Genomic DNA, 26,015 nt, shown 5'->3' with positions numbered 1-26,015 from the left:
TAACAAACTCATGTTAATCACAAATCTTAATTGGTGGCAACTTTTAATTAGACAGCCAATCAATTAACTTAAAGAAGTCAAACTCCAACCAATCCACACCAAATAATTGTCTTTGATGTAACGTTTCACACATTAAGGACCATCACTCCACGATCTCTCTCTAGATTTTATATAACCGAAAGACCTCAACACAAAGTTTTGTAAAACTCGACCACAATCACAAACCTTATCTTCTTCTTAGTCATCGTCCATCTCTCAAAACAATGCTATCTTTCTTCTCCGACCAGATCGACAAGCACAAAGCTGTGTCTGAAGAGGAGAAAACCATAAACGATCTCGAGCAATCCGAAGGGTCACACTTCCCTGGCGATGACTACCGTCCGTCCGATCGGAAAAACTGGATGGCCGGTCTAGACGTGGAGAAGCTAACTCTCAGCAAGATCGTGTGGCCAGGGACTCACGACTCAGCCACCAACGACATCGGTATCCCTCTGGTCTCTCGTCCCTTAGCTGAGTGCCAAACGCTCTCCATCTACGACCAGCTCGTTCTTGGAACACGTGTTCTCGACATCCGTGTCCAAGAGGATCGCCATATCTGCCACGGGATCTTGACGTCATACAACGTGGACGCCGTCATCGACGACGTCATCAGATTCTTGTCGGAGACTCACTCCGAGATCATTATCCTTGAGATGAGGACCGAGTACGGACACAAAGACCCTCCAGAGTTCGAGACTTACTTGGCTGACAAGTTAGGTCAGTTCTTGATACAACAAGATGATAACTTGTTCAACAAGTCTGTATCCGAGATCTTGCCCAAAAGGGTTATCTGCATCTGGAAACCTAGAGAGTCTCCAAAGCCGAACCGCGGTGGACTGTTATGGAACTCAGACTATCTTAAAGATAACTGGATCGATACCGATCTTCCATGGACGAAGTTTCAGAGCAACTTGAAGCATCTGAGTGAGCAGCAACCTATATCTTCTAGAAAATATTTTTACCGTGTTGAGAATACTGTTACACCTCAAGCAGATAACCCGGTTGTTTGGGTTAAACCGGTGACCGATCGGATCCGAAAGTACGCGAGGCTGTTCATATCTCAGTGTGTTGCCAAGGGGTGTGGAGATAAGTTGCAGATTCTGTCGACGGATCTCATTGAAGAAGACTTTGTTGATGCTTGTGTTGGATTCACTCACGCAAGAATTGAAGGGAAAGTTTGATACAACTCTACATCAGCACTGGAACTAAGATTATTTTCGTTTGGGTTACGTGTCTTAAGTTACGCTACTTTATAAAGTGTTAAGTGTGTATCCTTTGAAAGTTCCTCATATCGTAAGAGTTTCTTTTCTTGCAAAAGAACGAAACATGATCGCTATTGCTGATTTATTTATTGAATAAATAGGTCGGATATTAGTTGATCGACCATCACCTACCAGTTTATTATTTCATCGATATTAATATCCCCTATATATTATTTGAGAAGCATTGCAACATTTTTTTGTATCCACATGTCATCACTAGAATGATTTTTAGAATCCTTAGATAAATAGGTTGGTCCATCTAAATATATAATAAGTTTTTTATTAAACCACAATAAATACATTATTAAATGTGCTTCGTTATTTCTTTAAATAAGATTACGGAATTGCCTAATGTGGCTAAAGTATATATGACAATTAATGATTTTGAATAATAAAGATTTGATAAAAATAAGTGTGTATTATAATTATATTTGTTTAATTTTAAGCTATTAAAATAAATTAAACAATCATAGTAACTATATAATAAAAATTTAAAAAATTATTTATATATTATATTTTGAATTTTTGAAAGCGAGTATAAATTACTAAAACTGTTAAAAGTTTCACATTCAAATTTTGTGATCTATGATTTAAAAATTTTGTTATGACATGATAAAAATAATTAAAAAATAATATAAGTTGAAAGTCTCATTTAATAAATATCAAAAATAAAAGATATATAAATATATGTATCATTTTAAATTAAACTATATGCCATATAAAAATATATAAATATCTTAATTTTGAAATTTATTTTGAACATTTTTTTGATAAAAAATTTGAAAAAATATTGACAACTTAATTTTTTAAAATATTATAAATTACTTAAACCATTAATCCCATAGTGAAAATTTTGTTATCACTAATTTAGACTTTTTGGTATAACAGATACAAATGATAAAAAAAATATGAGCAAAAAGCATCATCTAATAAATATTAATATTAAAATTTACCATATATATGTTACTATCATTTAAATTTAATTATGTATCATATCAAATATAAATATTTTTTTATTTATAAAATTTATTTATATGTTTGCACCAATTTAATTATATAAGTAGTAGATAATGACTTTTTAATTATTTAATATATATTTATTATTTCATAATATGTTATAAACATATAATATATAAAATAATTTATATATATATAATATTTATCCCGCGCAAGGCGCGGGTCTTAACCTAGTATACGAGTATATCACAAGAAAACGAGTTACTTAAAGAAATGGTCCAAATGGATAAAAGACAAAGATGACGGGACTTACCAGATTGAATAAGGTTTTTGACCAGAAGGATGAACTTGGACAAAGCCAAGTCTCTTACCAAAAAAAATTCAGAGTTCGTATGGAACAACAGATCCTTTTACAATAGGATTTGAATCTTGAACGATCTTTACACCTCTTTGTTTGATTTAACAAGCTCAAACACTAAGCTTTGGAGTTAAGGCAGAAACGCAAAGGAGCTGTAAACTCGTGAGAACAAGCCGGTCTAATACGTTCTCGTGGCGCTGGAGTCTCCAGAGGGAACCAGTTGGCAAAACCAACCTCGCTTCTAGCCACTTGATCGCTTCCTTGATGAAGCAATAAAGAATGGTGGCTCATCCAGTGCTTAGATGAATGTATTGCCTTTGTATTCGTATTCCCTTGATTCAACATAGTATAACCTCATATATATATATATATATATATATTCAAATGAGTTGGTTTGCTTACCAATTTAAAGCTTATTCTTGTAGTGGCACACCTTGAGAAGAGAAACATTGATATGTCGTTAATGGAAGGTATTTTATTGTTCCCTGGGCCACAAGTGAGCAAAGTTCCTAACAATATCCGACTAAATTGTCTATAGTCCCCAAAATTCAAGGATCTGCCATGCAAAACATGAACTCTTCAAAGAATGTATTATTTTTGTTTGTTTTGCTCTTCATATCAATTAGGAATATGCCCAATTCCTTTCTTGCTTGAGTTCCAGCACAGACCAAGCCAAAACAGGGTTCATTAAGGAAAATTTCCTCTAGTGAATTGTGACAATAATGTGGATAAACACATGAAGAAGAGGAAATTATAAAATGCAAATGGGCTTAAGATATCATAATCCTTTTAGGATATAGTAAATCATCTACTATAATAAAGAAGCAGGCGACACTCAATTGGCAATCCAAAAGATAAGAACAATGAGAGATAGAGAGATTAAGTTGCTAGCAAAATAACAAGAGTGCTTTTTTGCTTTGGTTATTAACTTGTGATATTTATTTTTGTTCTTGAGAAACATTAGCTATTCCTTTGAGAGTGAATAAAAGATAAGTTTTGGTATCAAGTTTAATCCAAGTTCTATAGCACAAAGTAGGTTTGAATCCTAACAATACCGGATGACAATGCAATATGCAAAGACAAATGGGATGGAAAGAAGGACAGATTCCATCCATCCCACTCTTATAAGGGCTGCTCCGTAAGGAAGATGGACTGCTGCGTCCATTTCTGTTTTTTTACAGAACCATTCACTTGTCAGAACTGGCCTCCACAATGTTTGGGTACCAAAACAAAATTTACAAGTGGGAAAGTATAAATAATTCGAATAAATCATATCTATTGAATTAGTTATCTCAAAGCCTCGAAATGAATATTGAAGTATTGATCAATTCGTTTAGTTATGATAATAGAAAATGCTGGATTATATAAATATTAAATAGTTTATATACACTACACAAATCAGAAATTTTACTCGGATTTTCTAAGAAAAAGTACAAGAGTTTCTATGAGTATTCTAACAAATATTTATTAGAGAATGTTGGATTATATATACACATCTTTCTCTATATATAAGTATCCTAACAAATATTTATTAGAGAAAGTTGGATAATTTATATACATTATATACACATATCAGAAATTTCGCTAAAGTTTCTAGGAACAAGAACAAAAAATTATTAGAGAGTTAGATTATATATATAGTTTATATACACATATCAGAAATTTTGTTAAGTTTCTAGGAACAAGAACAAAAAAATATTAGAGAGCAGGATTAATTATATATATATATATATATATATATATATTACATACATATCGGATATTTCGCTAAGTTTCTAGGAACAAGAACAAAAAAAATATTAGAGAGTTGAATTATATATATAGTTTATATACACATATCAAAAATTTTGCTAAGTTTCTAGGAACAAGAACAAAAAATATTAGAGGGTTGGATTATATATATAGTTTATCTACACATATTGGAAATTTCTAAGTTTCTTTAAACATGAACAAAAAAATATTAGAGAGTTGAATTATGTGTAGTTTATATACACATATCAGAAATTTTGCTAAGTTTCTAAGAACAAGAAAAAAATATAGAGAGTTGGATTATATATATATAGTTTATATACTCATCAGAATTTTTGCTACGTTTCTAGGAACAAGAACAAAAAAATATTAGAGACTTGAATTATGTATAGAGTTTATATACACATTTCAGAAATTTCGCTAAGTTTGGAACAAGAACAAAAAAAAATATTATAGAGTTTGATTATATATATATATATGGTTTATATACATATATCAGAATTTTTGCTAAGTTTCTAAAAACAAGAACAGAAAATTATTAGAGAGTTGGATTATATATAGTTTACACACACATATCGGAAATTTTGCTAAGTTTCTAAGAACAAGAAAAAAAAATAGACAGTTGGATTATATATATATATAGTTTATATACATATATCAGAAATTTTGCTAAGTTTCTAAGAACAAGAAAAAAAATAGAGAGTTGGATTATATATATAGTTTATATACACATATTGGAAATTTCGTTAAGTTTCTAAGAACAAGAACAAAAAAAAATTAGAGAGGAGGATTATATATATACATATTTTAAATTTTGCTACGTTTCTAGGAACAAGAACAAAAAAAAATATTAGAGAGTTGAGTTATATATGTAGTTTATATACACATATCGGAAATTTTGGTAAGTTTCTAGGAACAAGAACAAAAAATTATTAGAGGGTTGGATTATATATATAGTTTATATACACGTATTGGAAATTTTGCTAATTTTCTAGAAACAAGAACAAAAAAATATTAGAGAGTTGGATTATAAATAGTTTATATACACATATCAGAAATTTCACTAAGTTTCTAAGAACAAAAAAAATAGAGATTTGGATTATATATATAGTTATACACATATTGGATTTTTCGCTAAGTTTCTAGGAACAAGAAAAAACAAATATTAGAGAGTTGGATTATATATATATATATATAGTTTATATACACATATGAGAAATTTCGCTAAGTTTGGAACAAGAACAAAAACAATATTAGAGAGTTGGATTATATATATAGTTTATATACACATATCGGAAGTTTTGCTAAGTTTTTAAAAACAAGAACAAAAAATTATTAGAGAGTTGGATTATATATAGTTTATATACACATATCGGAAATTTCTGTAAGTTTCTAGGAACAAAAAAAAATTATTAGAGAGTTGGATTATATATATATAATTTATATACACATATCGAAAATTTTGTTAAGTTTCTAAGAACAAGAAAAAAGATAGAGAGTTGGATTATATATATATATATAGTTTATATACACATATCGGAGATTTTGCTAAGTTTCTAGGAACAAGAACCAAAAAATATTAGAGAGTTGAATTATATATATAGTTTATATACACATATCGGAAATTTCACTAAGTTTGGAACAATAAAAAAAAATATTAGAGAGTTGGATTATATATATAGTTTATATACATATCGGAAGTTTCGCTACGTTTCTAGAAAAAAGAGAAAAAAATTATTAGAGAGTTGGATTATATATAGTTTATATACACATATCGGAAATTCTGCTAAGTTTCTAGGAACAAGAAAAAAATAGAGAGTTGGATTATATATATAGTTTATATACACATATCGGAAATTTGGCTAAGTTCCTAGGAACAAGAACAAAAAAAAATATTAGAGAGTTGGATTATTTATATAGTTTATACACATATCAGAAATTTTTCTAAGTTTGGAACAAGAACAAAAAAAATATTAGAGAGTTGGATTATATATATATAGTTGATATACACATATCAGAAGTTTTGCTAAGTTTCTAGAAACAAGAACAAGAAATTATTGGAGAGTTAGATTATATATAGTTTATATACACATATCGCAAATTTCGCGAAGTTTTAAGAACAATAAAATATGAGAGAGTTAAATTATATATATACATATAATTTATATACACATATCGAAAATTTTGTTAAGTTTCTAGGAACAAGAAAAAAAATATTAGAGAGTTGGATTATATATATAATTTATATACATATCGGAAATTTCGCTAGAAAATAAGAACAAAAAAATATTAGAGAGTTGTATTATAATATATAGTTTATATACATATATATATCTGAAATTTTGGTTTGCCAACAACTTCATATATTATAAACAACAACAAATTAATTTATATTTTATATTTTATATTTGGGTTTTAGAGACCGAGTAGTGGTCAACTTTTAGATAAACCAATAAAATTGAGAAGCTACATCCAACGAGGCAAAGGAAATGGTCTTACATACGAGGTATTCACAAATAGGGAGAAACACTTCACGAGATTCCATATTTAATGGTGAAGACCCTAAGCGAAGTTCTTATCTCTCATTTCACTCAAACATGGATTTCCTCTAAAAAATCGCAGACGCTTTAGTAAATAAAGTGGTGGATCCAACGGTATCTTTTGCTGAAGATTCTGCAAGAACTGTTGTTAGCAAAGTGGTAGATCCAGCGGTGACTTTTGTAGAAGATTGTGCTAGAACTGTTATACAAGAAGTGATGAATCCAACCGTCACTTTTGTAGAAGATTCTGCAAGAAGTGTTATACAAGAACTGATGAATCCGACAGAAGAGTTCATCGCAACCCAGCTCCAGCGGCCACAGGACGTCATAGAACAACAAGGAATCCTAGACAATCTCCTCGCATCCAATGGTGCACGTTTTCCAGGCGATGACTACCATACACCCGACTTGAAAAACTGGATGGCCCATCTCTCAGTAGAGACACTGGCTCTTAACAAGATCGTATGGCCAGGAACGCACCACTCAGCCACCAACGGGTTACCTTGGCCAACTCGTCCGTTGGTTGAATGCCAAACGCTCTCCATCTACGAGCAGCTAGTTCTTGGCACGCGTGTCTTTGATATCCATGTTCAGAAGGATCGCCGCGTCTGTCATGGAGATCATCGGCCTTCGTACAACGTTGATGTCGTCCTAAACGACATCATCAGGTTCGTTTCGGAGACCCAATCTGAGATCATTATCTTGGAGATAAGGACCGAGTTTGGAGAGAATGACCCTCCGGAGTTTGATACTTACTTGGTTGACAAGTTAGGTCCGTGGTTGATTCATCAAGATGATAACTTGTTCAACAAGCCAGTATCTGAGATCTTGCCTAAAAAGGTTATTTGCATCTGGAAACCTAGAGAGTCCCCCAAGCCGGTCCGTGGTGGAGCTCTCTGGAACTCTGACTATCTGAAAGACAATTGGACCAATACGGATCTTCCATGGACGAAGTTTCAAAGCAATATGAACCATTTGAAAGAGCAGCAACCGATATCTTCTAGAAGATTCTTTTACCGGGTTGAGAATACACTAACGCCACAACCAGATAGTCCGATTCTTTTAATCAAACCCGTGAATGGTCGAATCCGAGAGTACGCTAGGCTCTTCATTTCTAGGTGTATAGCCGAGGGATGTATAGATAAGTTGCAGATTTTTTCAAGGGATTTCATCAATGAGGATTTCGTTGATGCCTGCATTGGGCTTACATATGCCAGAATCAATGGAAGAGTTTGACGATGTATACTACCCTGGACGATGGTTGATGATCTCTACATGTGTAAATATGCTTTTTTCGTTGGCAAAATAAATAAAAATAAAAAATGCTTTTTTTTATATGTTTACTTTAGGGCATGTATGTTCTTTGGACGTGTGAATGTTTTCTTTTGTATATATGTTTTTTTTTCAACCGTGTAAATATATTTTCTTGTAAGTGAGCGTGTAAAATATATTATAAAGTTTGTAATAGTTTTTTTTTGTTGTAAATATACTAAAGAAGCAGGCGACAATCAATTGGCAATCCAAAAGATAAGAACAATGAGAGATAGAGAGATCAAGTTGCTAGCAAAATAACAAGAGTGTGTTTTTGCTTTGGTTATTACCTTGTGATCTTTATTTTTTGTTCTTGAGAAACATTAGTTATTCCTTTGAGAGTGAATAAAAGATAAGTTTTGGTATCAAGTTTATTCCAAGTTCTATAGCACAAAGTAGGTTTGAATCCTAACAATACCGGATGAAAATGCACTATGCAAAGACAAATGGGATGGAAAGAAAGACAGTTTCCATCCAGTCCACTTTTATAAGGGCTGCTCCGTTAAGAAATAGACTGCTGCGTCCAGTTCTGTTTTTTCTACAGAAACATTCACTGGTCAGCACCGGCCTCGACAATGTTTCGGTTCCAAAACAAAATTATACTTTTGGGCAATTATTTATTGAATTTTGTCTTTTTTTTTTAAAGATGAGAGAACAAATTTACAAGTGGGAAAATATAAATAATTCGAAGAAATCAAATCTATTGAATTATTTATCTCGAAGCCTCTAAAAGAATATTGAAGTATTGATCAATTCGTTTAGTTATGATAATAGAAAATGCTTAATTATATAAATATTTTATATACAATACACAAATCAGAAATTTTACTAGGATTTTCTAGAACAAGTACAAGAGTTTCTAAGAGTATTCTAACAAAGATTTATTAGAGAAAGTTTGATAATATATATACTTTATATACACATATCGGAAATTTCGCTAAGTATTTGGGAACAAGAACAAAATATTATTGGAGAGTTGGATTATATATATAGTTTATATAAACATATCAGAAATTTCGTTAAGTTTCTAGGAACAAGAACAAAAAAATATTAGAGAGTTGGTTATATATAGTTTATATACACATATCGGAAATTTTGCTAAGTTTCTAGGAACAAGAAAAAAAATTAGAGAGTTGAATTATATAGATAGTTTATATACACATATCGGAAATTTCGTTAAGTTTCTACGAACAAAAACAAAAAAAAAATATTAGGGAGTTGGATTATCTATATTTTATATACACATATCAGAAATTTCCCTAAGTTTCTAGGAACAAGAACATAAAATTATTAGAGAGTTGAATTATATATATATATATATAGTTTATATACACATATCAAAAAATTTGCTAAGTCTCTAGGAACAATAGAAAAAAAATATTAGAATATATATAGAGTTTATATACACATATCAGAAATTTTGCTAAGTTTCTGGTGACAAGAACAGAAAATTATTAGAGAGTTGGATATATAGTTTATATACACATATCGAAAATTTCGTTAAGTTTCTATGAACAAAAAATAAAATTAAAAAAAATTAGAGAGTTGGATTATATATATGGTTTATATGTACATATCAGAAATTTTGCTAATTTTCTAGGAACAAGAACAAAAAAATATTAGAGAATTGGATTATGTATATAGTTTATATACACATATCGGAAATTTAACTAAGTTTCTAGAAACAAGAATAAAAGAAATATTAGAGAGTTGGATTATATATATAGTTTATATATACATATCGGAAATTTCCCTAAATCTCTTGGAACAAGAATAAAAAATTATTAGAGAGTTAGATAATATATATAGTTTATTTACTCATATCGTAAATTTAACTAAGTTTCTAGGAATAAGAACAAAAAAAAATATTAGAGAGTTAAATTATATATATATTTTATATTCACATATCGGAAATTTTGCTTAAAGATTTTGCAAGTGAGCAAAGTTCCTAATCATATCTCACTAAATTGTCTATAGCGCCTGAAAGTTTCAGGATCTTTTGTACTTCTCAACATCCAAAACATCAACTCCGATCCTTAAGGATTATGTATTATTCTTTGTTTTTTTTTTTTTTTTTTTAACTCAACATCAACTTATCATTAGCCAAATGTTTTGATACAAACAATTGTGACCACAATGCCTCAAGAGGCTTTAACCACAATGTGATATATGGAAGTAGATGTAGCATCATCTAAGATCACTTATTTGGATCCTACATTGCCTCATCTAACTACCTATCACTTTGACCACCATGAAAACAAATTCACTTTACCAAAATGGTGAAAATGAACTGTCCCTTAAACCACTAATTACACGAGCATTGACTAAAACTGAAAACTAGACTTAACAGATGAATTCCAAACTAAGACCTTGCTGGAGATCACCACTTAATTGACATTCAGAACTTGGATCATACCAACTCAACGCCAAGGCGCATACTTCACCCTCAAGTCCCGTCCAGATATCAGTCGTACTCCAGCCTTATTATATGGATTCCAAGCCAAAAGAACCACATAATGAGAAGATACCTTAGTTGCAGATTTCTTTTCAAACACAGAAACGGGTTCCCCACCAAACTGGTGCGTAAACTGCCACACAAGACCTTCCATCACGAGTTCCTAGTCTTGACTCCAAAACCGAGCCGCCGGAACAGAGCTAAACAACATCTCCAAGAGCATGAGTTTCAGTTCTTCCGGAATGAAGAAAAGACGGGTTCAGATGTCGAATCCAACCGGAGCTCATCCACTAACGCCTGCGAAAGAACACTGAAGCTCGGAGGAGAGCGACGACGGCACAGATTAGACATCTACGGAGGTACACGGAGCGACAAGGGGAAAATAGCTCCATCCAAAATCCAACCCTAAAAGCCGACCTCCGATAACGACACCTTCCTGACTCAACTCGCTGTGACTCCAGAAACTCGGAAACCGCACTACACGGCCAGATCTGAGATCTGAAGAGCCGAAGAAGCCAGAGTTCACACGCATCTCGCTGAGGGGAAGGGACGTTAACGAAGGCAAAAGGAAAAGGAGAAAAAAGAAGGTAAAGGGTGACTCTCCGGCGACGACACAGCGACAACGCCGCCGGAGAAACGCGGCGGGCTAGGGTTTCTACTGACTCTCTCTCTCTCTCTCTCTTTATCGTGTATAAACTTGTATTATTCTTTGTTTGTTATCTCTTCACTAGGTGTGAATCCGCACAACTAATGCGAACTAATTTATATGGCAATAATTGTTTTTTGTATTAATGTTCATTTTTATTTAAATTTATTAAATTTGATATTTTTTTGAACGACCTTAAATTAGATATATATATTGTACATGAATGTTATAAAGTATATATCTCCACTATTCGTAATGGCAAATTATTTGTTAAATTTCATTTTCTGTTTTATCTTTTATTTAAAGGGTGTAAATTTTGAATCAAAATCTTCTTTAGTAATAATCCAACTATCATTACTCAACTTGGATTTGAAATCAATCACGTAATCAATCACTTTTTCCAATTGTGGATTGAAAAGAATATCAGTGGTATTGAAAGCATTAGAAACATTCACAACACATAAAACATAAACAAAATAACAATACCCGATAACCATTATACATTATCAACAATTTAGACATTAAATAATATGACAAAAAAACAAAAATAATAAATTACAAAACATGTGTTACTCATATAGTATAATGACATATAAATATGTATTAAGATAAAATCATTTTAATTTTACTGAACTAAATATAAAATAAACTTAACTGTGATATTATCTCTAAAATCTGTTAATATTTATTTATGGGCAAATCTCCAAAATAGCACATTTCTAAGTTTATATCACAAAAATAGCACTCAAAAACTAAAATGACCAAAATAGCATTTTATCTTTTGAAAAATTTAAATTTTTTTATTTTTCAAAATTTGAAATCTTATCCCCAAAACCTCACTTCTCAACTCTAAACCCTAAAACCTAAACTCTAAACCCTAAACCCTAAATTCTAAACCCTAAACCCCACCCTTTGAGTGCTATTTTTGTGACTTTTGGCCTTGAGTGCTAGTTTGAGAACAAAAACTTGATTTAGTGCTATTTTGGTCTTTTTCTCTTTATTTATTTATTTATTATCCCAAATATTTATATTGATAAATTATCATCTAAAGCATTAAAATTGTTTATTAAAAATAATGAATCACCCTAAAATGATGGATAACATGACAAATCAGAAAATTCAATTCTAAAACAATAGTATTAATTGATTGATATCAGACGAAAATGTAACATGCATGCAAAGACAATTTGGATGAAAAGGGAGACAGTTTCTGTTTAGCCCAATCTGATCAGAGCTGCTCCGTTTAGCAAAATGGACTGCTGCTTCGAGTTTTGATATTTCTATAGAACCATGCACTGGTCAGAAGCCGACGTCGACAATGTTTGGCTCCTAAAGAAATTATTTTTGGCCCAATATTAATTGAATTTTGTTTAAAAAAATAAGCAAATTTATAAGTGGGAAAATCCAAATCCTTTTGAAGAAGACATCTATTGAATTAGTCATCTCAAAGCCTGAAAAATGTATACTCGAATATTGATCAATTCATTCAGTTTTTTTTGTCATCAACGATTTAATCAAGAGTAGCTTAACTAAATTGAGGACTATGTTTATAGACAACGTAAAATGACTAACTTCGAACACGAACTTATATGTTCTTGTATTTTGGTTCTGAAACTATCTTTACCAATCGAGAACAATATGTAGTAAAAATCGCATAAATTATCTGAAATTTTCATCATCCAAATGAGAACTTTAAACTTGGGGTGTAAGAGTGAGAGGCCAGATCTTGTATTTCTTGTTTCTATCAAACCATCAAAACATTGTAGTGTACTATACCAATTTTGTCATCCAAACATGTCTTTGTCCTTTCAAGATTCATCCGTAAGATTTAAGTGGCGTGCGTTGGTTTCCTCTTCCCTAGTGATTGAGGTTGTGTTCCAGGTTTTCTGTTTATGCAAAGTGCAAAATATCTCTAAGATTTTTGTCGATACTGTTAAAGACCTTATCAATTTATACTATAACTAATATTACCACCTGTGCTACGCACAGGTTAATTCACTGTTTTAAAAATTATTGATCATCATCAGAATTTTTATTCAGAGTGAATATTATTTAAAATATTGTATAAACAGTAGCACTTACATGCATCCAAACAAAGCGGTTGAAAGGATATAATAATAATTTTGATATCATATAAAATAGATACATATTTGTAGAAGTTTTCAAAAATAAATAAAATATATACCAAAATACGAAACACACTTGGAATAGAATATTAGATGATTTCGTACAGAAAAACAAATACCTAATTTAGCTTAGTGTAAATTTAGATACCATGAATCTAATAAATTTACCATTTAAACTTTTATAGTTTAAAATTGACATTTTATGTTAATTTACCTAACATATTTTTTTAAATATGCATTTAAACAAAATTACCCACATTACTTATTTTGATAGTTTGTTGAATTTATAGGATTATAATTTACAACTTTAGTTTGCCTTTTATAAATTAAAATGAATTGTCTAGTAATAACTAAGTAAAGTAAATTCACCTTTGAATTCAGAAATGCAAGTTCCGTGTGATAAGTTCAGCAATATTTTTAGCCTTGAATTCAACTACAGTAATGAATAATGAAAAATAATTGATTCAAAAAATGAAACATTGGTCAACAAATTAAAGAAATTAGTAAAGAACAGAAAACAGAGACACCTTCTTTGTCAGGCTAAAGCCGTATGATTCTTTGATTCAACTGGAATATTATTGTGGGAGAGTGTAGCTATGAGTTTTCCACAAGAATAATATTGCTAATGCTCCATCTATCTCTCAGAACCTGACTCCAGGGGCTGTAAATCAATACATAGAGAAAAATTCTAAGTTAGCTATATTGTAGTGATCTAAAATCAAATATCTTTAAAACTAACGTACATTAATTCCTTCCCATAATTCCACCGTACCAATCTTAAATCTTGTCGAAAATAGCTGTAAGTATTAATCCAGAACAGAGTAGTAAAAGAAAATTTTGGTGCAGAAACGTAACAGAAGAATACATGATGTTTGGTCTGCAATCTATCAGGTTTAGTGCAGAAACATAATAGACATTACCACTGTCGCAATCTATCAGGTTTGGTCTGCAGTTATCTAACGTAATAGACGAATCCATGATGGCATCACCCTTCCGGAATCTATCCTGGTCAGGAACACCTTGCGACAGGTAAAAGAAAAGGCCATCGCGCTTTCGAACACAGGTCTGGCCATTGGTTCGGAACTTCATATCTTTTGGACGTCTCGTCCGTAGTTTTTGCTTTGCATTTTCTTTGTGATCTCTAAGTCTGAAGAACCGTTGTTTTGCTAGAGAAGATAGAAAAAGGGAAAAAAGAAACAGAAAATAAATTATTAAATAAAAAATTATGTAAAAGAGAAAAACAGTCTAAAATCGTGGTCAGAAACTTTGAACGTGGAGGATTAATTTTGTTCAAAAAAATATTAGGATATAACTGCTAGGATCAAATTTAATTTTTTCAATCAATTATTTCAAAAAAAAATATTTTCCACTTGTCAAACTTTGATTGATCAAGTGACTTGTGGTTTAGTATATAAGGGATATCGAAGCAAGTAATGATTATCAATATCTAAAACAAGTAGTCCATGTTGACCAAGACCATTATAAACAGGAAATCATTAAAATAAGAACAAGAGTTTCTAAGAGCATTCTAACAAAGATTATTTGAGAAAGTATAGGTTATACATTTATATACACCAACAACTTCATATATTCTATATGGGTTTTAGAAGACCAAAGTTTTTAAAGACGGAGAGTTGCTCAACTTTTAGATAAGCCAATCGTTAGGTTGAGAAGCCAAACACAAAGAGGCAACAAAGCAAATTGTCATTTTTTTTATAAGACATTCACGCCATTCCATTTTTATTACTGACGACCCAAGACAAAGTTCTTATCTCTCATTTTCTCTCAAACATGGATTTTTTCAAAAATTTGGCAGACTCTTTTGTAAAAGAAGTGGTCGATCCAACGGTATCTTTTGCAGAAGATTCTGCAAGAACTGTCGCAAGAGAAGTGGTCGATCCAACAGTATCTTTTGCAGAAGATTCTGCAAGAACTGTTGTAAGAGAAGTGGTAGATCCAACAGTAGCTTTTGTAGAAGATTCTGCAAAAACTGTTGTAAGAGAAGTGGTAGATCCGACTGTGGCTTTTGTAGAAGATTCTGCAAAAACTGTTGTAAGAGAAGTGGTAGATCCGACAGTGGCTTTTGTAGAAGATTCTGCAAGAACTGTTGTAAGAGAAGTGATAGATCCGGCCGTCGCGTTCATTGAAACCCAGTTCCAGCGGCCACGAGACGTCATTGAGCAAGAAAAAATCCTAGACAATCTCCTTGCATCCAACGGTTCACGTTTCCCTGGCGACGACTACCATTCCCCCGACCGGAAAAACTGGATGTCCCATCTCTCCTGTGAGAAACTGACTCTTAACAAGATCGTATGGCCAGGAACGCACGACTCAGCCACGAACGGAATCGGTATAGATGTGGTAACTCGTCCCTTGGGTGAGTGCCAAACGCTCTCCATCTACGAGCAGCTAGTTCGTGGAACACGACTCCTCGACGTCCGTGTACAAGAGGATCGCTATATCTGCCACGGGATCTTGGCGTCATACAACGTGGACTTCGCCATCGACGACGTCATCAGATTCTTGTCGGAGACTCACTCGGAGATCATTATCCTAGAGATAAGGACGGAGTACGGACACAAAGACCCTCCGGAGTTTGAAAGTTACTTGACTAACAAGCTAGGTCAATTCTTGATACATCAAGACGATAACTTGTTCAACAAGTCACTATCCGAGATCTTGCCGAAAAGGGTTATTTGCATCTGGAAACCTAGAGAGTCCCCGAGGCCGAGCCGCGGTGGACTTCTCTGGAACTCTGACTATCTAAAAGATAACTGGATCGATACGGATCTTCCATGGACGAAGTTTCAAAGCAATATGAACCATTTGAAAGACCAACCATCGATATCTTCTAGAAGATTCTTTTACCGGGTTGAGAATACACTTACGCCACAAGCAGATAACGTGGTTGTGTGGGTCAGACCCGTGACTGATCGTATCCGAAGGTACGCAAGGCTCTTCGTCTCTAGGTGTATAGCCGAGGGATGTATAGATAAGTTGCAGATTTTTTCGACGGATTTTATCGATGAGGATTTCGTTGATGCCTGCGTTGGGCTTACATACGCTAGAATCAATGGAAGAATTTGATTATATGTACTACACTGAACGATGGTTGATCTCTCTGATGTAACACGAATATGATTTTTCTTTTCTTGTTTGCCTTTTCTTTTTTGACATCTTCTTGCTTGCTTGCCTTTTAAATATGTTTACTTTATGCTTCTTTCGACGTGTAGATGTTTACTTTTTGTATATACAGTATGTTTTTATATCCATGTAAACATATTTCTTTGTCGGGGAACGTGTAAATTATATAGTATAAAATATGTAATGAATTGTATTTAATCTTTGGGGAATTGCACTGTATGACGTCCAATAACCGCATAATTCACTCGATGGTTACTTTCCCTAACTCACCGATATATGGCTCACCATTTATAAAATATTGCCATTTTGCCCTCCTTATTTACCGGGAGTAACGGGCAAAAAAATAAAGATTTAAGTAAAAATTTAAACTGTTCACCCAACTGTCGTGGCGCATCGCTAACCCACAATTTTCTTTTTTACTTTACCATTCCTCTCTCTCTAAACTAAGCACCATTCTTCTCTTTCATCACCACCGCAAATTGACATCGTGTTTTCCCTGACTGTAATCTGCTCGTCACCGCGATACTACTTCACAGACCGACGAATCGGAACACGGAAAGTATTCTACAGTTCTTAATCCGGCGAGGAAGACTCCGGTAGTCTTGTAAGTTCGAATTTACTTTTCTATTTTCTTGAAATTTTCAGTTACTCCGACCGGATTTGAGTCTTGTTGTCCGTTTCTTTGTTCTTTTCAACTTCAAGAGAGATTTAATTGTCCATTTCTTTTATGTACTGTATCGATTTACTGGTCTCTCCACGTGGTAGTTCTTTCGAAGAAAGAAACAAAAATCGACTCCGTGCCTTCGTTTGGAATGTTGTAACTGTGATTTGTGCGTTGTCGCTTTCGGTTATCTTTTTATTTCGTTTTGAACCGGCATTATCTGAACACGAAAATGGATTTTGAATATTAAAGTGGTTTCATTGTTCAATTTGGGATTTAGGATATTTCATAAATATACTCATACTAGACCATTTCTGTTTTGCAATTATAATATAGTCTGTGAATACCATTGTCTTGCCGTGTTCTATTCCATTTTGTGGGTGTTCCGATTTTTTGGTTACGTTTGCAGAATATTCTACTTCATATTTGTGCAATATGTATATGGAATAGTATTGCAAGTACCTACTCTATTTCCTGTCTCTGTCAATCTAACTGGTTGCATTGTTTTGATGGTTGGCAGTGGCAAAATGGACGAACTAGGTCTTCCTCTGAGAATGTTTGAGGCGGGTTCGGAACCATCAGGGCGGAAACGGGTTCGGAACCATCAGGGCGGAAACGGGTTAATAACTACTTTAACCTACGGTGGATTGACCTCATAAAGAATGCACTAGAGGAAGAAGACTTAGAAATGTTGAATCAGTCGCAGTTCCGGAGAGTTTTGCAGATGGGGTCGCATACTTTCTCAGTAATGTTCCTCCATTACTGCCTCTCACGCCAGTTGATCACTGCAAAAGAGTTTGAACTTTGGTGGATCTTCGCTGGTAAGCCGATACGCTATGCCATACAAGACTTTGCTATGGTCACCGGACTGAACTGTGGCGATGGGGTTGGGCTGGCTGGAGAACCCCCCGAAAAAGGTATCGGGCGAGGAAATGCGTCCGGTAAAGGGAAATCATCTATCTCAATATGGGATGATTTATTTCGTGGGGAGGAGAAGCCCACACCTGGATGGATCATGGAGCGGCTTGTGAGGGGTAAAAAATACAAGGATCGGTTAACGCGTTTGCGGCTTTCGTTGTTGGTTTTGGTGGAAGGAATTTTGTGTCCAACATGTGGGACAACAAATATCAGACCCGAAATAGTGAGCATGCTTGGTGATCTTGACGCTTTCCTGAAGTATCCATGGGGCAGGGAGTCATTTTTACTGACGGTTAGAAGTACAAAAGCAAGATCTGCAGTTAATTATGTGAAGGATACTGTGACACCCCCGATCATAGATGACCGGAAATGACACGGTCGATGTTCCTCGATGGTCGATCTGAGGTTCTCAGAATACTTCCGATCGCCTTAGACCAACAATCAAAGAACACCAACGCTCCTATCGGATACCACTCTAGGCTTTTCAACCCGAGAAAGCAATACCTGATAGTTAGTTCGTCCACACAAGGACTAATATCATATGGAACCCGTACTTAAAAAAAAAACATTATTTATATATTATTCAAAATCATCTTACAAAATTTGTTATAAATTAACCTCGAGGTTTTCGGTCTACAAATCTTATTCATAAGATATATCAAAATGACTTTGCAAGGATAATAAAACTACTGCTGGCTAATGCCGTTCCTTCCCGTCCTAGAGTAAAGGTCTCCCACCTACTGGTTACCTGCATATCAAATGAGTCATGAGTAACTAGTTTACTCAGTGAGTCTAATCCCACACCCAAACACATATCAATAGTATCCCGAGCAATCGACACCATTTGAATGCAGTGGAATTATATTCCATAATTAATATAAGGCCTCTCAATCCATCCATGTGAATCTATCTTAAACATCACCTCCACGATACCCGCCAATCACTCATACTCTTAATATATATATATATGCTAAACCCAGAAAACCACCAAGGCTAACCGAGCTTAACGGGGAATAAATATAACCATCATCTCCATCAGATATTCCAAGATATAACATCCAACGCTGCATGCAGTTACACGGCCTCCAGGGTGCGACCCCATCATCGTGTCTTCATGACCTTGATCCATATCGCAGGACCAATTCACGGCAATGCGGGACTTTTGGGAGAGTGAGTATACAATAAGACTTCACATGATTTACACTTATTAATAGAATACTTATAGATTAGTACTTGAGAACAAGTACTAAGGCTCGGGATAACCTCAAAGAATTATTCTTATTAATTCTTAAGTATTTAAACTAGATAAATACTTCATATATAAATATAGATCAAGGGATAATACTTAATCAATCAACCATAACTCCTTAATTAATCCATGATTAATTCTTAATTAATCAATGATTATCCCTTAATTAATTCATGATTAATTCTTAATTAATCAACCATATTCAATATGCAATCATGCATACTCATTCATAATTCACTCATGATCTATCTAGACTCACCTTTAAATCCATGAGATTGACTAAGGAAGACTAGACTCGAGCTCAAGCTAATCACACTTCACTTTTGGATCACTCTCGGTTCAGAACCATCACAAGGATCCAGCTGATCCGAACACTCTCCTTGGCCATCTGAATTCAAAACATAACAGTTGGAACATAAGGTTCAGTAGTCTGGTTCAAGAAGAAACTCAACTCAGTTCATAACATTTCAGTTCAGTTCTCTCATATCAGTTCGGTTCAAGACAGATTGATACCATGTTCAGCTCGGTTCAAGCTTTAACAATTTAACTCGGTTCATATCAGCTTAGTTCATGCTCAGCTAACTCCGGTTCTAATCAGTTCCCAACAGCTTAACTCGGTTATACTCAGACGACATCAGTTCAAGACAATTTCAGACCATAGACAGCTCCGCTCAGATCAGATCAGAACATACTCAGCTCAATTCAGTTCTAAACAAGATCAAATCAGTTCTGTTTAATTCCCATAATTCTTAACAGTTCGTCTACTGGTTCTATGAGACTGATTAAATCATAAACCAACCAAGACTGAAGAGAACAAGACCTTAGACAACTGATCCTGACAGGTTAACCAACATACAGCAATTGGTTCTCATCAAAACATGGCTGAATCAAGAAGCTGAAGCTTACCGGTTTTACTCAACTAATTAAACTTGACTGGTTGTCTCTCTTCAAGCTAACCACGAATTAACCGATCAAAATCAAAGGCTGAAGAACATAGGTGATTCTCAACTTTAAGACACCAAATCTTCAGCTCTTAAACACTCCAAAACTCACTGATTAAAGTCACAGGATGGTGAGAAAGAGTTTTCCATGCTCACTCCTCTTCTCTGAATATTTTTCTGAATTTTTCATGAATCTTTTCTCACAGATTTTTCTCTCTTCTTTCTCTCTTTCTCTCTGAATTTTTCTCTGGTTTTTCTTGCAGGTTATGAACGTCCAGAGGAGAGAAGAGGGTATTTTATATCATAAGGAGTTGCTTCAGATGAGGGTTTGCTCCCACAAAAGACAAAGATGAGGTTAGACAGTTGGTGACATGCTTCAGCACACCAAGCAGCACAAGCAGCTGAACTTTTCCTTCCCATGAAGAAAGCTACAAGCAGCTGAAGCAAGTAGCTTGTGACCAGCATGTGACTTCTAATGAGCAAGCAGGCAAGCAAGTAGGTGTAGGTCATGTGACCTAATTACTGAGGAAGCAAGTAGGCTAGAAGGTGCAAAGCATGTGACTGTTCAGAAATAATTTTAAGAGTTTTGTCGATATTTTCCGGACTGTTTCGACTAAATATTTTTCATCATTCGAATCTCGTCCTGCTCTGAATAAACTCACCCAGCATGAATAAAAATCAACGATAATAATTAACACTCGACCAGAACCATCAAGAGATGGTTTTTCAACCAAAAGACAGCCCCGTCGAGATTAATTCACCGTGTCGATTTTTATTTAAATTCTGATCGATCAATCTTCAAACTGATCTTAAAGAATTTTCTTGACCAAAATTATATCTGCTCGTGAGGGTTATTACAGATACAATGGCCCTTCAAGGATTCACCCATGCGATGGTATTGGTTACTGTGACTGCATGTCCTTCTATCATTATTAAGACTGGCGGTGCGGATCCTCTAGCAGATTCCAACTTGTCCAGCGAAGAGATTATCAGGCGCGTTGTTGATAGAAAGGTGGTAGTCAACATTGTCTCGGCCAAGTCGGTTGATCAACTGGGACAGGTTAGTCAGCATATTTTTCTATTTCATATATATACCATTCCATATATCTATTCATACCATACTATTACAAAGACCTACACCTGTTTTTATTTGACCAGACTACTTACTTAAAATTTCATGCCTTTCACTATCTTGTATTTGTGTTGCAGGCATATGTACGGTCTTTGATTAGCATAGATGAAGTGGGGGAGGATCTTTATCGTGGGTTGGGAGATAAGGAAGATACGAGTGTTGATACCATGGTTGCTTTGATTGACGATGATTACCCATTTGAGCATAACACTTGGTCATGTGGTGTGAAAGCGGATGATGTTAAACTGAAGAAGGGTCATGCACAAACGTCGGAGTCAAGTGATGAAAATGTTCCTGACCCGGTTGAAAAGGATAATGCTCATCGTGGTGGCGTAGAGAGTGGTGGTTACCCTGGAGATCCGAGAGGGCAATCATCAGCTAACCCCTCGGGTGCCCCGCATGGTGGTGAGAGTTTCCCTGTTGATTTCGAAACATTACTTAGGCGTGCAGCTGAGGTTTACGAGGATAAGGTAATTGCAATGTTTGAGGGCTATATTCTGAGTTTGAAGAGACATTTTAATTCTGAAGTGGGAGGCCTTCGAACCGACTTAGAAGCAGCTACCACCGCGATTGGCCATTTGGAAACTACGGTCACAGGGGAGTTTGATAAGATCAATCAGTTACTTAAGTCTGGGCTTAGAGGTGCGGATATGGGAGCAACGTATGGGTTTAGTCCTGGGAGACATTCGTCACCATTCCCAGGTCAGAATGATGATTTCAACTATACAGAGGTTGATCCCGATCGACACACTACACATAGTGGTGTTCCACAGGTAAATATCAATACAATGAAATTATTATTCTATAGTATGTCATTCCATTATCGCACCAGACTATTCCATATCATTTTAATTGTTTGTATTTTTCTCTAGTCAACACCGCGAGATGGAGAGGATGTTGCGGCAACAGAGACCGCCTCAGTTGGTTTGGGACAGAATCTGGATGAAGGAGAAATGGGTGAAGGACTATCTCCGGGTAAACAGACCGAGTCAACTCATGGAGCCGAATTTAGAGCTGAGACAGGGATCCAGCATGTGGGAGATGCTGACATTGGACATGACCCCATAAACGTGGAGGTGGGCGAGCAGGGGGGAGATGCTGAAATGGGACATGACCCCATAAACGTGGAGGTTTGTCCTTTAAATTCTGTTGTGTTTATACCATTCTATGCAGTTGATGGCAGTAGACCCTTTCCATATTGAGATTTGACACGGACATTACCATACTATTTTAATTTAGAATCCCTCGCATTCGGTAAACGTCGCAGCCCCTGACAATTCTGATGCCGCCAATCCTCCTTCTCGAGTTGATGTGGTAAGAATGAGTACAAACCTGATAATCAGTCAAACTGTCGGCTTTGTCTTAATAATATAATAATGTATATTGGCTCAGTTAATTGAAAAATGTGGTTAATCTATCTAGGACGAAGTGAATGTATCATCGGAACGCCGCGTTGATGACCCAGTGTCTGGCGTCGTTAATAAAATTCTATCAGAAGCGGGCATTGATAAAGTAAGTTCTCTAGACTATATTTCCATATACAATTCTATATAACTACTCCATTTGTTAATGGATTCTATTCTATGTGCTTTACATTGGCAGAACCCGGTCCGAGCCTCCGCTGGTTCTGGAACTGATGTACCTCAGACATCATCAGATGTCAATCCGGAGAAAGTGGGTCTTGATGCTGTGCATGACGATCGTGGTGAGGCTGCTGTTGGGAATAAGGGTGACGATGTGGATGAAGATGATGTTACAATTACTAAAGTTCAGGTATAATGCTTTACCTTCTTCCCAGCTCAACTGTAAAGTGTGTTTGCAGAGGTGATAAGTTTATGTTAATAGGCTGGACATAAGAACACTGATGCAGCCGGTGGTCAAGCTGATGGTGGCAGACGTTTTAGTAGACGTACGCATATAAGTACGAAACGCTACACTCCTCCTGCACCCACCGTCCGTAAGAAAGATGGAAACAAGAAAGTGGCGCGTCAAACTGATGATAATCCTGCACCTCCTAAACGGGTTAAAAAGGTGGCGGCTGAGCCAAGTAACCCAAAGCCTCGTCCTCAAGAAAAACACACCTTTATAGGTGGCTTCTCCCCATTTACTCCGCCAACCCCAGCTGCAAGAGAGGCCTTCCTGAAGACAATGGCGGAGGCAAAGTAAGTTGACAGAATAGTATGGTTACTATTCCATTTAAAAACTATATATTCCATATTATATAATATGGTATAGTCAGGAAATAATGAACTAACGGCATTACCACTTTCCTTCAGATCAAATGTGCCATCCCTCGGGTCAATCAGTTCCATTGCTTCTTTGGATGATCTGTTCCATTGCACCGGTGTTTGTTCGTATGAGGTAAGTTATAATCCTCACTCCTTTGCATAAATTATGTTTTTTTGTTTTCCTTCTTATTTATGACTATTTTGTAGGCTGTGGATCGTGTTGTAGGTTGGATAAGAAAGAGGCGTGACAGCAATCCATCTTCAAAATTTGACTTCATCCCTCCAACTTTCTTTACCGATCTGATCCGAAGTTATCCTGCTTTTGAAGCCATGCAAGATAAGTCCGCCTTCACTTTTCCGGTGTCTCTGCGCAGTCAGTTCATGCACCGGCCACAGTGGTTTACGCAAGTAGACTTTCTCTACACTCTGATTAAAGACAGACACTGGATTGGTATGATCGTAGATTTGCCTATGTGGGCCATCTATGTGGTGGACGCAAACCAGACATGTCCTCCTATTTCAGTGGTGAAAGATGTCGTCAACCCGATATCGATTATGATGCCGCACATGGTATCGAGGTTCTGTCTAACTTCTCGACCTCGTGAGTTGAATTACCTTCCGTTCCCCATATCTCGCTTAGACATACCAGTTCTACTTGAACATCCAGGTACTAATCGCCTCTCATTTAAATTTTTGTTTAACCGCCCGAACTATACCATACGCATATCCTACTATACTATATGACGCAACTAGTATAGCATTCCCCCCAGTATTTGTAATAATCCTTTTCCTATTGTTAGGGTACGCCGCGGTTGTGGCACTGATTATGTTAGAAATTGCTGCTGTGGGGAAGCCTTTGCTTGATCTGGCTCTCACTGATGAGGAGGTCCGTGTTGCAGCGGAGAACTATGCGATCTCTACCCTGGGTATGTTTAAGGTGGTCCCCCCTAATCCTGCAGTTTAGTCGTTTTCAGAACTGTACTACTTTATGTTCATTCCTGTTTGATGTAATCCACATTCTGTTGCTGAATTCCCTTTCTCCTACCTCTTTATGTTTTACTCCTTAATCATTTGTTTCTTCAGAATAACAAACGATGATTTCTTATGTTTACTTTATGATGTACTCAGTCCCCGGTTTCTTTATTCCATGCAATTAAAATAGTATTTTTACGGGAGTTAGTGTTTACCGTTTAGAGTACTGATAGTAGAACATGTGGAAGGAAGGATATGCTAAGTCAGTCTCTCTTAAGTCATACCGAAGTTTATGTTCATCTACAAAATCCTATGTAAAGAAAACACATTCCATCTATATTCCATACTGTTTAGTCAATCTTCCGGTACTATCTATTCCATATATGACGATTGATAAATGCACATTGGATTGTTGGTGATTACGTTTGTATCATACAAGTGTGTATTGTATTGGGTTTAGGGTTAAGGGGGGTGGGGTGGGGGGTTTGGGTTTAGTTTTCCGTACGGGTTGGTTTGTTATGTTTAGTATTTCGATTGGTCACGACTTCGAGGACTAATTATAGTATAGTACTGGCAAAAACAGTATAGAATAAATAATGTAAACCATGAATGCTTGTCAGATATGTGGACATAATACATAACTGCACTATTAATATTACACCAAAAAAAGGTCTACCGGTATTCTGTACAATAACCACAACATGTCTAAAAGGGGCCTTTCTATTGGGTTTAGGGTTTATGGGGGTGGGGTGGGGTTTGGGTTTAGTTTTCCATACGGGTTGGTTTGTTGTGCTAAGGTGGTAATGTTAACGTCTGTTCAGGTATTGGGTTTAACTGTATAGAGTTCCTTTTGTAATGGTTATTCGTTTGTCTGCTTATTTCAACTTCACCATATTAACTTTAATGTAGTATAGTCGTACATGAAAAGGTATAGTACGTTATTCTAAGATAGTTACGTAAGCGTGTGGATGTTATGTTTAGTATTTCGATTGTTAAGGACATAGAGGACTAATTATATGGTGATACTGGTAATAACTGGTATAGTATGGTACAGAAGACACATAACGGCATTATTAATATAACACAAAAGAAAAGGTCTACCGGTGTTCCTTACAACAACCACAACATGTCTAACAGGGGCCATTGTATTGGGTTTAGGGTTTATGGGGGTGGGGTGGGGGTTTGGGTTTAGTTTTCCTTACGGGTTGGTTTGTTGTGCTCAGGTGGAAATGTTAACGTGTGTAAAGGTATAGGGTTTAGTGTTGATGAAGGGTTGTTTCGGGTGTTGGGGTTGGATGTTGGATTTATGGGTCTATTTCATGTATGA

The 26,015-nt window shown here is 35.2% G+C and overlaps 4 protein-coding genes across 4 annotated transcripts; all 4 read left to right on the top strand.

The window, feature by feature from the left end:
* The first annotated feature begins 139 nt into the window (after positions 1-139).
* Positions 140-1,454, top strand: LOC106361009 (PI-PLC X-box domain-containing protein DDB_G0293730). Its single transcript, XM_013800705.3, has one exon. The coding sequence runs from the start codon at positions 264-266 to the stop codon at positions 1,218-1,220; it is 957 nt and encodes a 318-aa protein (XP_013656159.2). The 5' UTR covers positions 140-263; the 3' UTR covers positions 1,221-1,454.
* Positions 1,455-6,854: 5,400 nt separating this feature from the next.
* LOC125576936 lies at positions 6,855-8,141 on the top strand. Its single transcript, XM_048737481.1, has 2 exons — positions 6,855-6,936; positions 6,988-8,141. Exons 1-2 carry the CDS (start codon positions 6,855-6,857, stop codon positions 8,139-8,141), a joined length of 1,236 nt encoding a protein of 411 aa, XP_048593438.1.
* Positions 8,142-15,176: 7,035 nt separating this feature from the next.
* Positions 15,177-16,789, top strand: BNAANNG36510D. The gene has a single exon (XM_013798710.3). It carries the CDS (start codon positions 15,235-15,237, stop codon positions 16,528-16,530), a length of 1,296 nt encoding a protein of 431 aa, XP_013654164.2. The 5' UTR covers positions 15,177-15,234; the 3' UTR covers positions 16,531-16,789.
* Positions 16,790-17,936: 1,147 nt separating this feature from the next.
* On the top strand, positions 17,937-26,015 carry LOC125576935. The gene is made up of 12 exons (XM_048737480.1): positions 17,937-18,465; positions 21,217-21,416; positions 21,566-22,261; positions 22,361-22,618; positions 22,728-22,802; positions 22,911-23,000; positions 23,091-23,261; positions 23,334-23,650; positions 23,765-23,849; positions 23,924-24,383; positions 24,517-24,642; positions 25,912-26,015. Exons 1-12 carry the CDS (start codon positions 17,937-17,939, stop codon positions 26,013-26,015), a joined length of 3,111 nt encoding a protein of 1,036 aa, XP_048593437.1.

The sequence above is a fragment of the Brassica napus genome, chromosome A8 (genome assembly GCF_020379485.1).
Source record: "Brassica napus cultivar Da-Ae chromosome A8, Da-Ae, whole genome shotgun sequence".
Lineage (NCBI taxonomy): Eukaryota > Viridiplantae > Streptophyta > Magnoliopsida > Brassicales > Brassicaceae > Brassica > Brassica napus.
The sequence above is the reverse complement of the archived record's forward strand: the minus strand, read 5'-3'. Positions and strand labels throughout refer to the sequence as shown.